This window comes from Vigna angularis, chromosome 2, assembly GCF_016808095.1.
Source record: "Vigna angularis cultivar LongXiaoDou No.4 chromosome 2, ASM1680809v1, whole genome shotgun sequence".
Classification (NCBI taxonomy): domain Eukaryota; kingdom Viridiplantae; phylum Streptophyta; class Magnoliopsida; order Fabales; family Fabaceae; genus Vigna; species Vigna angularis.
Window position 1 is genome coordinate 12,385,929 of NC_068971.1, and position 15,908 is coordinate 12,401,836.

The 15,908-nt window shown below is 31.7% G+C and overlaps 1 protein-coding gene across 1 annotated transcript; it reads left to right on the plus strand.

The window, feature by feature from the left end:
* The first annotated feature begins 14,650 nt into the window (after positions 1-14,650).
* Positions 14,651-15,406, plus strand: LOC108327272 (uncharacterized). The gene has a single exon (XM_017560993.2). The coding sequence runs from the start codon at positions 14,692-14,694 to the stop codon at positions 15,355-15,357; it is 666 nt and encodes a 221-aa protein (XP_017416482.1). The 5' UTR covers positions 14,651-14,691; the 3' UTR covers positions 15,358-15,406.
* The last annotated feature ends 502 nt before the right edge of the window (positions 15,407-15,908 follow it).

Below are 15,908 nucleotides of genomic sequence, written 5' to 3' on the forward strand. Positions count from 1 at the left end.
AATAATTATACGGGGGAGATAGGATTGTTTATAAGAGAAAGAAATTTAGTTTTGCTAAATTATATACCGTCACAAAGAGGTGAATAAAAAATATAAATGGTCTAAATTAGATATCATCAACATTATTGAAATGTAGGTGGTCCTCTATTTTATGAATGAATTTGTAGGAAACTCTACCCCTTCATAAATGCGAAGAATATCCACTCAAAAATAATTATGAAAATAACTTGTGACATCTTAATGGTTACTACTATAAAACTTGATCATCCTCCCATTAAAGAAGTTTAGTTAGTAGGTTAGGTTTCGCATCATGTAAGTCAATAAACTTTTAAAAGGATATACACTTCTATAGCCTCAAACATAGACTTCTATGTCTTTCAAACACAAATAGGTAACATGTATTTGACCTTTCTTTCAAAATGATATGATAATATAGATAACTCATGCATACTTAATTATATTGACGATTAAAAATAAATGGTTATAGTGATGATATATTGACAATTATATTTAAAATGTTAATATAGTTGTCTATCCAAAACATTTAAGTGTGTTATGCCAAATCTATAGATCAAATACTAGTCTTATACATGTAAATTGTAATATTACCTTGATTTTGAAAAAAAAAAGACTTTTCTCTCATTATGTCACCTTTGAAGTACTAAATATATGTGAATCCAAAATTGAGTATGAAAGTAAGAAAATTGGTCAACTTTTCCAAAAAGATTTGTTAGAAGTGGACTTTAAGTCTAACTCAACCCTACAAAATCGGCTTGTAGGGTGATGTTTGCATCCACTTATAAACTATGAATTGACCTTCTTTCTAGTCGATGTAGGATTTTCAACAAAATTGTATTAGATGAAGTTTGTAAAAGGCATGAAAATATAAATAACCCTCAAGCCAAACAAGAAAATCTAAAACATTAGTGGAAGATCCTCGAAAGGTTAACCTTGGAGATGTTTATTTTTCGAAGGTTATAGATGACAACTTGACTTTGTGAAGTTTACGAGAAACCTAACCTTATCATCCTTTTCATATATGTATTTCACAATTATCCAGTACTCAAATATTTGTATAATGGAATGACAATTATCCTTATTTTCTTGATCATATATACATAACCTTATTAGAACAACAACCATGTCCAAGTTAAAGTGTGCTCAATTATTAAATAATTTAAGATTTTTCTATTCAAGTAAAGACCTAACTTAACTAATACAAATAGTGTTTAATTAATAATAGAAACTAATAATAGTATCTAATGTTAAAGATTAATTTAAACATCAATAATTTTGAATTTATAAAGTAAGGTTTAATTTAGTTAATTTAATGACTTGATTTATTTTTTTGTCTCTAAACTAATTGTTTTAATGAGTTTCTTCTTATGTGTCTTAACCCCCTCCACCTCTTATTAATGGAATGACTACCACACCTAATAATAAACTTGATTAATTCCTATAGATTTATACTGATTGAAATCTTATTGAAGGATCAGATTTAGGTCTTAATGTACTTTATTAGTAGTTTATGTTTTAAGTAGTTGATTGGAGTGAGGACCATGACTAGTACTTAGTTTACTTGGTTAATTTCCTAAGTCTTAATAAGTCACACTTAAATTTAATTAGCTTTAATATCATGTAGCAATGACTTATTCTAAATTCTAATGGACTTTCTTAAGTACATATTTGTATTGGATTAACTTTGAAGTAATATTCAATTGGGAAGTATGATACTTCTTTAAATTTATTTTCACAACAAATGATTGTGTAATAAAATAAAATAGATTAATTGTAATAAAACTAACTATGATTTACTTTCGAGTGACTTGTCTTTAAAGTAAGTACATCATGCAAGTTTCTCGAGTTTATTAACATATATTCTTAAGTAGTCATATTTGATTAATATTTTAATTTTCCTTATTATAATGTGAACCAATTCTCCATGTCATGTAATTGGAATAAAATTCCATTTTTCGGCAAATATGCACTAAGGAGAAGTAGTAGTTAGTGTTTCAAATATATTTGAACATTTGACTTTTGCTAGTAGTACTTATGATGGTAAATATTTGATGATCTTTTGCATCATATCAAAATTTTAGAACATTAAAAAAAAACTAAATTATCAGCAAAATTTTATTGAAACAAAATATCTAACAATAAAATAGAATTTATAGATAGTCTATCGATGATTTTATAATTGTAGTTACGGATAAATATTTTTTATTGGTACTATTCATCAATAAATTATAACTTTTATTACAAAAATATTCATAAGTAAACTTTCTCAATAATTTATAATATTTAATAAATATTTTTATCGGTAAATTATGTTAGTAAAAATGGATATCAAAGTTTTTCTTTTGGACTTTGCCTATGTCGTAATAAAATTTGTTGGTAAATTCAACTGTAATAGATTTTTTTTCAAAAAAAAATTATTAGTAAATTTGTTAATAATTGAAATTTTTTAAAATATTGGTAATTCAATTTTTTAAAATCTGTTGATAAATTCGTCAGTTATTATTTTTCTTTCTAAAACTTATCATTAATTTGTTGATAAATCTTTCAATAAAATGGACACTAATTTTTTTGCAAAATATGATAAAATATTTGTTATAAATTAATTAAAAATTAACAAGAAAAAGAAAAGAATAATAAGAGAAGGAGAAGGGAGAGAAGAAGGAGGAAATGGAAAAGCACGAATCAAAGGAGACAATGACAACAAAGATAGAGACACATAAACAATAGAAGCAAAAGTGAAGGTGACAATAGAACTAGTAGTGATGCATGAGGAGGAGTTAGAGACGGTAAATACAACTGACAGTAATTGACACAATGATGAAGGAGTTGAAGGACATAGAAGAAAATCAAACCACGATATTTACTAATGAATTTTTATCTATGTATAAAATTGATTGATAGTTATCGACAAATTTTAATCAATATTATTAAAAAATTTCATTTGATAAAATTTATGAACAAATATTTTACCGATAAATTTTTAAGTACGGATAACTATTAATAATTTTAATATCAATGATAATTGTATAAAGATTTTTACCTTCTTAGTCGAACAATGATATAGTAAAAAGGTATTTATTGTATATTAAATCACTTTATCACTCAATCAATGTAATAAAAAAAAAATCTATGAACGGGCTTAAGAAACACGGTTTTAAGTTTAAGTGAAGTAAGAAATAGGCTTTTACAAATTTGAAGTGGTAGGGAATGAAGCTGAAGTGCATTTACGTGGGAAATATAGTGTGCATGAACTCTTGCATCGAAAAGCCAGCTAAAGGAAACTCCAGAAGCTATAAACACTAATGTTGTAGGTTGCATAGAAGGTGTTTGTGAAAAAATCTTAAAAATTGTAAGCCAGACAAGAGTTAGTGGTCCACAGTTAAAATATATAATCGAGGTTAGGTGATGGTGCACCTTACACAGAGGAAATTAAAGCGAAAATGGGAGATTGGATAAGCTTTACATTGAAGAGAATGAAGAGACATGAATCATTATTATTCACAAACATGGTTGCATGGTTGGCGTAAAGGAAAGGGTCCACTCCCACCATATTTCACGTCTCATACCCATATATATACTTTTCACACTCTCATGAATCATCATACCATTCAATTTCATTATTTCTAGTACTTAAGTGCACGTCATAACCTCAACTTCTTCTTTCATCCACTGCAAAATAAATCATACCAACACCATATTATACCACAGATCTATTCATAATAATATTTTTATTTTTTTAATATTTTAATATTTTAATATTTTAATAATCATACGCGTGATAAAAACTCTTGGATCATCATTTAATAATACATCTTCTTCAAAATAATTATTTTCAAAATTAATAAACTTATTACAGATAGCGATTTTTAAAAGAATTATTTTATACGGTCAGTGCATAGTGTTTTTATTAAATATTAAATTAGTGCTTAAAATATGATTACCAGAACTTTCAAATAATTTAGGAAAGAATCTTTAATATTCATGATCTTCAAAATTACGATAATAATGATTTGTAGGTGTGACCCAAAGTCATTGTTCTTACTACATTCGTCTACCTAAGATCCATCTAAATTTGTTGAACGACTTAATCACCATTAATAAAAAAAAAAAGTTGTCATTAGTAACAAAATGTATAAAGTGGCACATTTTGACTACGCAATTATTAAAGTGGCGATATATATATATATATATATATATATATATATATATATATATATATATATATATATATATATATATATATACAGTTTAATCCTATCATTAGCATCATACATGACTTTTTCTCATCTGGGTTTGTATGTAGATTTTGCTTCATTAGAATTTACCTCCTATTATTATTTTAATCTCTAAATTCAATTACCGACTATCACTTAATTTTCTGAACTTAACCATCTATATCGTTATTTAAACTGAACTCAATTGAAATTCAAAAAATATTTTCAGAGGCTAAATTGATGATCAACAAGTAATTTGAAGTACTGAAGTATAATAAATAACTATAAGTTTGAGGACTAAAAAGAAAATATAAAATTGAGTTTAATAAAAGTTAAAATTTGATTAAATTTAGAGAGATGAAAAGTAGACTAAATGAGTCACGTAAGAGAATTTTTTTTAAAGAATAAAATGATTGGTTATTAGATTGATGAATAAAGAATGAGAATTTGAATTGTGTTTAGAAAAGATTTGGTAGAAATGAATAATTGGATTTAGATTAGACGTAATGTAATCCCGAATAGAAACAATGATGTTGACAGCACTTGTTATTGTTTAAGCGTGAATCCAAAGATGTGATGATCAGAAAGGAAACACTAACAATGGCATCCTTCAATTTCAGCCCTAATTATAAGCAGTCATATCAGTGCCTCACTGTTTAGTGTTGGAGGCCATTTTTGTGAATCCAGCCAAAGATCTTGATGCTTTTGTTCAGGAAGAAAACAAAATTGACTTATACATATAGATATAAACTATTGTAATTACTTTTTTTTTCTTTTAATCATCACTACAACAATTATGTAATAGGGCATGAGATTTTCTCTTATCTAGATGAAGATTTTCACTCATTTCTTAGTTTTAGTGTTTTTTTCTTTCGCAAAGGTGAGGGTTAAAGGATGTCAAAAGAAAAACTAAAAAAGATTTTGTAGGGAATACAAAGATTTTGAAAAAGGCTAATTTTCTCTTTCTAATTTATATATATCTATATGACTAAAGATAATAAGATGATATATATTTATATTCATTTTGACATATATTATGAAATTAAAATAATTATAAAAGGTTAAATTTTTGTATTTTTATAGATAAAAGTAAAATAATATGTGAGATAAAATATGATTGGTTATGTATAACACAAATAATGGCATTGGTCCTCTTAATGATAGTGGAGAAGCAAAGCACGTGAAGTGAAGCAACACAACTTCTGAGAGACCCCTTAATTAATTTCAGTTCCAAGATTTCTGCAGTTGTGTCCACCAGGACCACTCATAATAAGACATTTCATAGACCCATACTTCAGTTTTCGTTTCAAATTATTCATGTCTAAGATTCTATTAAATATTTATTTATTATGTATAAAATATGACTATATTTAATTTAAATTATCTTTACTTAATGTAGGATGTAATATAAACATAGGCTGTTATTCTACAATTATTTTTTTTAAAAATATATTAGACTCTTTTAAATATATGACAAAATAGTTTGGTTTAACACACTATTCCACCCGTCCATCAGAATTTAATAGATTGGATTCAAATTTCCAATTCATTCACTTGTTACTAGTCGATTTAGCAAACTAAAGACGACGTGGGTCGGTCGGTCAACCGTTTTTCTTAAATAAAAATTTAAAAATTCAATTTTGTATATTATATTATTTCAAGAATGTAAATAAAAAATAATATTGTAATTTAAATAATTAACCTTTATAATTTAAGTTTAATTATGAATTATAATGTAATAATTTAACCTATAATAACAATAATAATTTTAGTTTATTCCATCAAAGAGATTAATTAAATAATTAAAACTTAAAGATTCAAACGCTCTACCTACGAGATAGGGATAGAGAAAGAGGAAAAAATCGAGGATTTCACATAGTACTTTTGATCGAAAAATCGATCTTATTTTTTTCGTACTTTTCGCTCAATAATGAAATGGGTCAGATTCTACAGGACCAAACCTTGTGGGAGTTAAGGAATGATGAAAGAAAAGAAAAAAAGAAAGTAAAGAAAAATGCAGATTTTTTTCTTCATTGGATTGGAATTTACTGTGAATTCTTTCAATTTCGTATTGGATTTATGTATTCTTTTTTCTAAATTAAAGAAGGCAAAGGCTAACTTCCGAAATTTAAGTCAAAAAAAAGATAAAATACAATCTAGATTTATCTAGAAGCTCTATAACTTGTAATGAAGCTTATACTTGATAGAAAAGTTATTATCATATAGAGTTGACGAATGAGATGAAGTTAAGTTCATTAAAGACGAAAAATGAAAAAAAAAAGCATTCCCCTTCTATATCTTACATCTATAGTCTTTTTGCCCTGGTGTATCTCTTTCACATTTAAGAAAAGTCTGGAATCTTGGTTTATGAATTGGTGGAATACTAGTCAATCCGAAATTTTCTTGAATGATATTAAAGAAAAGAGTATTCTCAACACAATCTATTTTTAATATATATTTATATATAATTAAAAAAAGTTAAAAATTAACAACAAAAAAAAATTAGTGAGCTAGCCCGCAGTCTATCAATCCACTCTTTGACGGAAAGAGTTAAAATTTTTAGTAAATTTTCTTGGGACGGATCAATAACAAACGACAAGTGTACTGATCGTAGCATAACAAGTGATAAATATCGTTATCTTCCAAATGACTCATACAACACTCGACAACTATAAAATTATAACTCAATTAGACAACAAAGTTCACAAAAACACAAGAATTTCTTTTGGTATTTTCATTAAACACTTGGTGTGCAAAGAAATGTAACATGGAATATTTACAATTTGTTAATACTATAGTTCATTCACTTCACTCTCATACATTCACAAGCATCTCAATTCAATAATCCAGTCAAAATCAACTCATAATCAAATTCTATCTCTAGTGACTTTGAGCCTATAATAACGTATCATGTTTCAATCCCTTGAATCCTCAACAAGCAACCATGCATTAAGTTCAAGAATTTAAGATTATTAATGAACCAAGTTCTATTCCTAGATACAAGCATCTATTAGGCATTCAATTTTAATTCTAGGTTCAAGTCATATTTCTCAATACATCAAGAACCATAAATCAAGCATGAGAACAATCCAAATCAAACATTAAGTATGAAAATTGAATATTAAAATGATTTGGAAAGACATATATCATTAATAACATAAAATTACACAAGAGTTTCATGTTTTATAACTAATCTCAACAAATAGGGTTAGCCATCCATGGTGGAGAATTTAGGGTTCTACAAATTGAAGAGATAGGGAGAAAATGAAAACCAAAAAGAAGATGCAAGCCCTCTCCCAAGGTTCTTGGCAATTGTTCCATGCTCCAATTGCGCCTCCCTTTTGCATTTCCACCTCCAATCCGCAACCCATCTTCCTCTTCAACCCTAAAAAGGGGAGAACCACCACGAATGAAAGAGAAAACCCAAGAAGGAGAGGGAGAGCTTCCCACTACTCCAAACACCTCCAAAGAACCTCTCCCAACACTAGTAGAAAAAGAGGTTTTTAACTCGTACATTACGTATCGGTTTCAAAAAAACCGAAGCGTATCAAAACACAATGACAGTTTCATAATTTTTGCGAAACTATATGCCTCGATTCAATTGGAACCGATGCCTAAAGGGTATGCTGCTTCGGTTCTCTGACCAATCGAGGCAAAAAAACCCCGCTTTCTCTCTGCAAATCAGACTTTTCACTTGCCATCCTTTTCAAAATAGGCCTACTGCCTCGGTTCTGTGCAGAACCAAGGCAGTATGTCCTGCCAAAAGCTGACAACCTCTGTCTTTGAACGTTTCAAATCCATTTTGTCAACCTCTACTGTCTTGGTTCCATTTGAACCGATGTCATAAGGCCTTTATTCCTCGGTTTAACCGCGAACCGATGCCTATAGTTATAAATATCTTTAAATATTTCCATTTATAATTTTATTTTTAATTTTTTCTGAAAGGTTTACGCCTCGGTTGTCTGTAGAACCGAGGCAGTAGAGTCTTATTACCTCGGTTATCTACTTAACCGAGGTAATAACTTCTTCGATTTTTAAAATTCAGACCTTTCATTCTCCCGTTTCATTTTTCCCTTTCATTCTCCCCTTCCACAAGCTTCTCACCACCACCATCCTCAACTCGCACTAGTCAAACTAAACTTCATGCGAATTGTTGCTTCTCATCTCGCGCGAATAGCTTGTCGTCGTGTCGGCGCTGCCTCCACCACTAGTCGTCGTCGCTGCCTTCACCACTAGTCGTCGTCGCCTTCGACCGTTCATCGTCGCCTTCGGCCGTTCGTCGCCGCCTTCGACCGTTTGTCACGCTGTTTTGTTGTCGCCTCCGTTGTCGCAAATAAAAAAAACAATTTTGAAAGGTAAAAGTCCGCATTTTCTAGAAGAAAAAAAAAGACATCTACCGCCTCGGTTCGAAACCAACCGAGGCAAAAGACCCCCACTTACTGCCTCGGTTCAGAATTGAGGCATAAAGGCTACCCTTTTTTTCTCGCTTGTATATACCTTGGTTCAGGAACCGCTGCGTATAAACGAAAACAACCGGTGTCGTTTTCCTTGACTGCACTAGTGCAAGCACCCTAGGGGATTCTATTTGTGTAAGAATAAAGAATATGAAACCCTCTTGAAAATATGATTAGATACTCACTTTTGTGTATCAGAGCTGACAGATTTGCCTAATGGCTTCATTCTCGCCCAATGAGACTTAAAAATTGATGTTCTCTAACTTGTAAATCACTGGGCGAGCCATTTGTGTGCCAAACGATTTAAATATTGCAAGTTTAGGTTGTCAAACTCGCCCAGCGAGTCAGCTAGCTCGCCCAACGAGTCAGCTTGACACCCATGACAATATAACCATACAAGTGAATCTTTTCTTCATGTTTGCAACCCTAGGTGCGATTCTAAAACCCATGAAGTGGGTATTTGTCTAAATATCAATCTTTCTTGTCCAATCATGCTTCCTTTAGCTCCACTATGTTTTCCTCCACCATATTTGCTACCTATTTTCTTATCTCACACACTCAAAGAGAGATTAGTGGTAAAACAAATATATATTAACTAAAACACAAAAAAACATAAAAACACACTAAACTTAATACATAACAAGATAATAGTTATGAATAAGTTGATTTATTCATGAAAGTATATACACAAAAATACGTAAAATCAACTGATCTATTTTTAATGGGTCAATGATGGAGTTAGATAAAATCATACCAAGTTAATATATCTTTTGACACCCTAGTTTTAAAGGTAATTATTCATAAAAGGTTAAACATATTTTTTTTATACATTTAAGTTTTAACTTTTGCTGCTTTAGTCATTTACCGTTTCTATATTAAATCAAACTAGTTTTTCATTAGTATTTAATAGTGTAAACGTGTCAATTTTAGGTAACATGTCTTCCGGTTTATCCCTTGTTAGCAAATTATTATAAAAAGTAATGAAAGGACTAGTTTGGTATATAAGGAAGATTAGTAAGTTTTTAAGCCTAAGTACTTAAAAAGTGAAATTATATTTTAGTTTATATGAGAAGATAATAGTGTATCCTTTATTTAGTTGAAGAGTTCACTTGTATTGTTGAGGGGTGAGGTATGTCTCCTTGGCCAACAGAGTGATTGCTTTGTAGAAGAGAGTGACTTTAGTCTCTTTCTTTATATGGCCCTAGAATAAAACCTTCATTGTCGTATCGTAATTTTTTAAATAATATTATTTTCTCTTATTTGTGTCTCAATTAATAAATCCGTATATATGATATTTTAAGATTTATAACATTATACTTTTCTTTAAGAAATCATCACTATGTTTTAAGAATTCTGCCTTCCAAAATTCAGCCCAAATGGCAAACATTTTGGAAATTTACAGTAATTAACCCAATGTTTTCCATTCTATTTTCAAGCATGATCAAGCTTTCCTACATCCTCTTTTTAAATGTCTTCTAACTATATTTATTCAACATTTTTCCCCTAAAGGGATTGCCTCCCAACTGGTGTAAGTGTAACTACATATTTTCAATGAAAGAGTTTCCAAAGTTATAATGTTGAAATTAATTTCAATTCAGTAATCTTGTATTGCATATTTTATCCCTCTTAAACAGAGATAGGGAAAGAAGGATAACAAGAAGCTTTCCATAATCCTGTGTTAACAATAAGTTTTGACCAAAAAGTCTACTTCATTTTATATAAATACTTAAAAGTAAATTTGTTCAAAAAAGTTGAAAAAAAAAACCAAGATGGTTTGTCAATGAGTGTATTAGAAGAAGGAAAGAGAAGAGAAGATGGGAGCAAAGACATCACCTAGTTGCTGTTTTGAGAATATGTAGAAGGCATGTTTCTCATGTTTAATACGTATAAGATAGAAGAATAGATTGACAAAATATAGTGTCTTTCTTATCCAAAAGGTCAATGATCACACTTAATACCATGACCAAGTTTAGAGATTGAGCCAATATCAATAAAGTTTGTTGGAATAATTTGGAAAGTTTGCAAGTTTTCTATCATTACAAAAGTTTTTAAAATTATTAATGGAATTTTATCTATGAAAGTAAATTTGTCAATAAATTCAAATTATCAATGAATTTTATCGACAAATTTAATATTTTAATTACTAATAAATTTTATAGACTGGTTTATTTTTTTTATAAAATCTGTCAGTAATGTCGATAATACAAATTTTAATTATTGATAGAATTTTTTATCGATAAATTTGTCCATAATTACATATCTTAAAACTCGTCATTAATGTAAAATTTTATTATTGGAAGATTTTCTTGTTAGTAAAAAGAATATCAAATCTCTTGTCCAAATTTGACGTTTAATTTTTAAAAATTAATTAAGTGATAAGTGCAACATTGACGAGACAATGGCACAACAATGATGTGGTGATGGTGTGGGAGGCATGACGGTAGTGCACCGAAGCAGTGGCGGTGGTGTGGTGAAGACATGACAATGGCACGATGGAGATGGTGAAAGAGAAAGAGAAAAAGAAGGAGAGAATAAAGAGTGAGAGAAAGAGGTAGAAAATAAGAAGGAAAAGGAGGAGAACGAGGAGTCGACAATAAGGTGACAAAGGAAAAGAAAGAAAGAAGGGAGTATTGGAAGAAGAAAACTTGAAAAGATAAAAGGAATAATAAGAAAGAGGGAGAAGGAAAAAGATGAATTAGATCACTCTATTTTCGAACAAATCTTTTTGCATTGATAAAACATAAATTCTATCAATAAAATTTATTGATAAAGATTTTATCGACATGTAATTTTGGTTTACTGATAATTGTTAAATATTATTGATATATTTTTTAACTTGATAATATCATTGTTTTTTAGTGTTTTTCTTTTCCTTCTTGGATTTCTTACTCTAAACTTTGGCCTCTCACTAGTACAATATTTGCTTTTAAACTCGCACAATATACCTTATTTTATATCAAACCGCTGCCTATCAAAACACGGTGGCAGATTTGAAATTAAAGGACCTTATAGGCCTCGGTTGCATGCAGGACCGAAGCAGAACAACGCTACGACCTCGGTTGCAGGCATAACTGGTGCCTAAAATCGACCTACCAGTCAGGCTTTTGGGCTGACAACTTTTTAAAAATTGATACTACCTCGGGTGCATGCAGAACCGAGGCATAAAGCATCTGCCACACCTGCAACTCACTGAACATGCCTCTTCCACACGGCAAGTCAGCCTTACGACATCGGCTGCTATGTTTAACCGAGGCATATAATGCTTTATTGCCTCAGGCAAAGGTAGAACCGAGGTATAATATGTTTTCCAAACCCCATCATCTTTCTTCTTACCTTTCCCTATTTCATTTGTGTTCTTCTCTTCTCTGCCCCAAAATGAAGCACTTCATGTTCCCAAGAAACCCTCTCAGGGACGAAGAACTCGCTTCTACAGCCACCACTGCCGCCTCTCCTAGCTCCGCCAAAACTCGCCCTTCTCGCAAGCACAAACACTCCAAAGAGAATGACCCTCCCTCCGATCCCAATCTCATCTCCCCTTCTTCCTCTACAGTTTCGTCCACCACTGACACTCCTTTCCTCGTCGCGCCGCCCCCTGTATTGCCAGTGCTCGTGCCTGCCTCGCCGCGCTGCCACCTCTGCGCTCGTCACCTCTGTTTCTGTTCTTGCCCACGCCTCATCCTTGTGCCGTCGCGCCATTGGTGCCCCGCCGCCTGCGTCCGCCACTAGTGCCTCCACCGCTGCTTCAATCTTGCTGTCTTCAATATTCCACGGCGGAGGCTCCCTTGCAAGTTTAGCTTGATTTTGCAGGTTGAAAATTGCTGATGAGGATGAATGGAGGTTGAACGGGGTTTCGCGAAGTGGGGTTGGGGGAAATAGTTTGATTTAGGGTTTGATGACGGCGACATTGACAGTGAAGATTAAGGGAAAGATGGTGCTTTGCCGTGAAGGAAAGATGATGCTCTATGGTGCGAAGGAGATCGAGAGATTGGTGAACTCGCGGTGGTTCAATGCGAAGGAGAGAGAGAGATTGGGGGAAATATTGCAGGTTGCACGAAGGAGAGAGAGAGCTCGCGGTGGTTCTGTGGTGGTCCGGTAAAGGTGGTCCGATGAATGGAGTGTTGAAGATTGGTGGAGTCGTGGCGGCGTCCTGGTTCTCTGGTGGTTCTGTGGTGGTCCGACAATGGTTCCCTCATTTCTGGTTCCCTCTTTTCTGATCTGCAGTCGCGGCGGCGTCCTGGTTCTTTGGCTTGGTTTCTATTTCTTGCAGGTTGCCATGGATAGCTGCGTCATTCTGGAGAATGTTGTTGGAGAAGAAGACTTCGCGGGGTGGTCTGGTAAAGGTGCACGGTTGTTGGGTGGTGGTCCAATGTAAGAATGAAGTGTTGAAGATTGGTGGGGACCTTTCTCGAGAGTGAAGATACCTTGCTTACTAGGAGAACTCAAAGCTTGGGAAACAACTTTTCACAGACAAAAGCAAAAAAAAAAAATAACCACCTACTTCCTCGGTTCCTTCTGAACCGAAAGTGAAAAGTCCTTGAAAAAAACCGAGGCCAAAAGCCTACCTCTTTCTACCTCGCCTGTATATGTCTCGGTTCAAGAACCGCTGTTTATAGACGAAAATAACCGCTATCGTTTCCCTTAACTTCACTAATGTTTGATTTTAAATGTTAAATCTATTACAAGCGAATATATAGTTTTATGAAATATCTCTAAACTATAGGGGAGTACTCCATGCTTTGGTGGATTTGTGGTCATTCACATTTTTTCAATTTGTATGCTGATGTAATATGATACTCCCACATAATAAAAGAGCTTCTTTATTCCTTCTTTCCATTATCAATGTTTTAAATGCATAAATGTAGTAATTTGATTAGTTATTTGAACCCTTCTTTTCATTTCATGTAATGTACTGATTCCCGCATTAAATTCAGCATATGAATTGACCTATCATTTAGTGAAGCAAGACCATTTTGAAATTAATTTCTTAGCCATCAATTGAGGCTATGTCTCTTTGTTGTTCATATTTTCACTATTTTCATTCCTATTTCACGGTTGATTTGGATCTGTCCAATTAAGATAGTCATGATCTAGTTTCACTTTCTGATGAATCAGGTTGATATAAACTAGAATTTGATATTTCATTTAACTTGTATTTGGATGAAACATCGAAAGAGAGGAGTGTAAGTTTTTAGGGGATTCAAATTTATATTCAGGAACATCTTCTGTTTGAAATTCCTCCATATTACTTGAGATTTTTTAATTTATCACTCTCTTCTTTTATTCAAACCTATAATTTTTTAATTTATCACTTATCTGAAAATTTAAGCTGTTGCGCAAAGAAATTATGAAGGTGCAGAAATTAAAAGCCCACTTTTGAATGAACTTTTATCACTTGGACTATTAATGGGTTGCATTTTCTCTTGTCAATAAGACAATTACGTTCTGCAACTCTATTTATCCCTTCCACACCCTCAATTGTTTTTTAAATGTTCATTTTGGCCCCTTGTGGATGCAATTATGTTATCAAAGATGACAGCTTGTTGCCCTAATAAATGATTACACACTTTTCATAATAAATATACCGCAGGCCTTCATCTTTTCACCTTTTCTGATTAACCAAAGAGAATAAGAACTTAATTCTAGATTAATTGATCTAGAAAAAAAATTAATTCTAAAGTTTACAATCTAAAATACATTTTTAAATTTCATAATTCAAAAGTGAAAAAATTGATTCAAGATCATCTATGTTAAGTTTGTAATTTGAGGACAAGCTAATACAAATAATGTGGGCGTCTAATAACGTGACCCCAAAGCTAAATTTGGCAAAACATTTAAGACTTTACTTGCACTTCACCAACATGCCACATTCAATTCGTCAAAGTTAATCATAATTTTCTAGCTGTATATTAAAATCATGAATTCATCACCAAATTCTGCACTTGTCATCCATGAAAACCTCGAAAGCTGTCCATGTTTCCTCAGAAACCAAGCAAACACAATTTTCCATGCAAATACTAGATTCATCAGTCCAAAGCTTAGTGAAATCATGGAAGAGAAGGCAAAGATGGTTGCTACTATTCAACACATCTAGCCAACAAGGTTTGAACAGCAGAGCAGCATGGCGCACCCATTTGGCCAATTTCCTTGATTCAACATGGCTTCACGTCTTCACAATCTTATTGCTTATTGCAGACCTCATCATCACAACCCTTGAGCTATCTTCATCTCTGGTTTGGTGTGAGAGACGCATAAGCAGCGTAGCAGAAGAATGTTTCCATTGGATTGGAATTGGTATTCTGAGTTTTCTTGTAGCGAAGACAATGGGTTTAATGGTGGGGTTAGGTTGTTCGTTTTTCCAGCATGTGGGGTATGTTGTTGATGGAGTTGTGGTGATAGGAGCTATCATTTTGGAAGGCTTTGTGGTGGGAAGAGGAGGTGGTTTTTTGGTTGTGGTGAGTTTGTGGCGTTTCATTAGAGTGGTAGAGAGTGTGTTTGAGCTGAGCGATGAGGCCATTGAAGCTCAAATTGCACGAATCATTTCCCAGTTTGAAGCTCTCAGAGAAGAAAATATTAGGCTCTTAGAAGCAATATATGAGAAGGAGAAGATCATAGAAATGTTGGAGGAAGATTTAGATAACTGTAGGGATGAAAGCCCTTTAAGTAAATCCTAAAAGATCATCAAATTCTAATTATTTTTTATGCTTTCAATATAAAAAGAATAAACCCACAAGTGTAAACCAATCTATTTCTTGATTAGTTGGGATATTAAGTTTAAGATTATAATGAGAGAGTTATTACAGTTTTTTTTCAGCATTACAATGAAAATATACAAGATAAATATCATATATATATAAAGAAGATTATTCATACTATGACGAGATAATGATAATTATTATTAAAATTAAGTTGTAAACTTAATAAATACTTCGAAGGTTTCTAATACGTTTTTTTTAAGCTTCTTCTGTCCTACTTTAAGTTATGTACTTTTTATTAATCAATGGTAGCTTAAAATGACCATACATTTGTTTATAAAGAATTACTATTTACATAGAGAGGATTTTTTAATGACCATAAAAGAAAAATGATATGATTTTTTTGATGAAAAAATTTCCGCGATTGAACGAGTGGATTTTTGTTAAATAAGCATATAATTAACCATTGTAAATATTAATAAAATAGTTATATTATAATGAAATAACATAATTATTAAATAAAATAAATT

Excerpts from the sequence above, each read along its gene's own strand:
- LOC108327272 (XM_017560993.2), top strand. The coding sequence starts at position 14,692 with ATGCAAATACTAGATTCATCAGTCCAAAGCTTAGTGAAATCATGGAAG.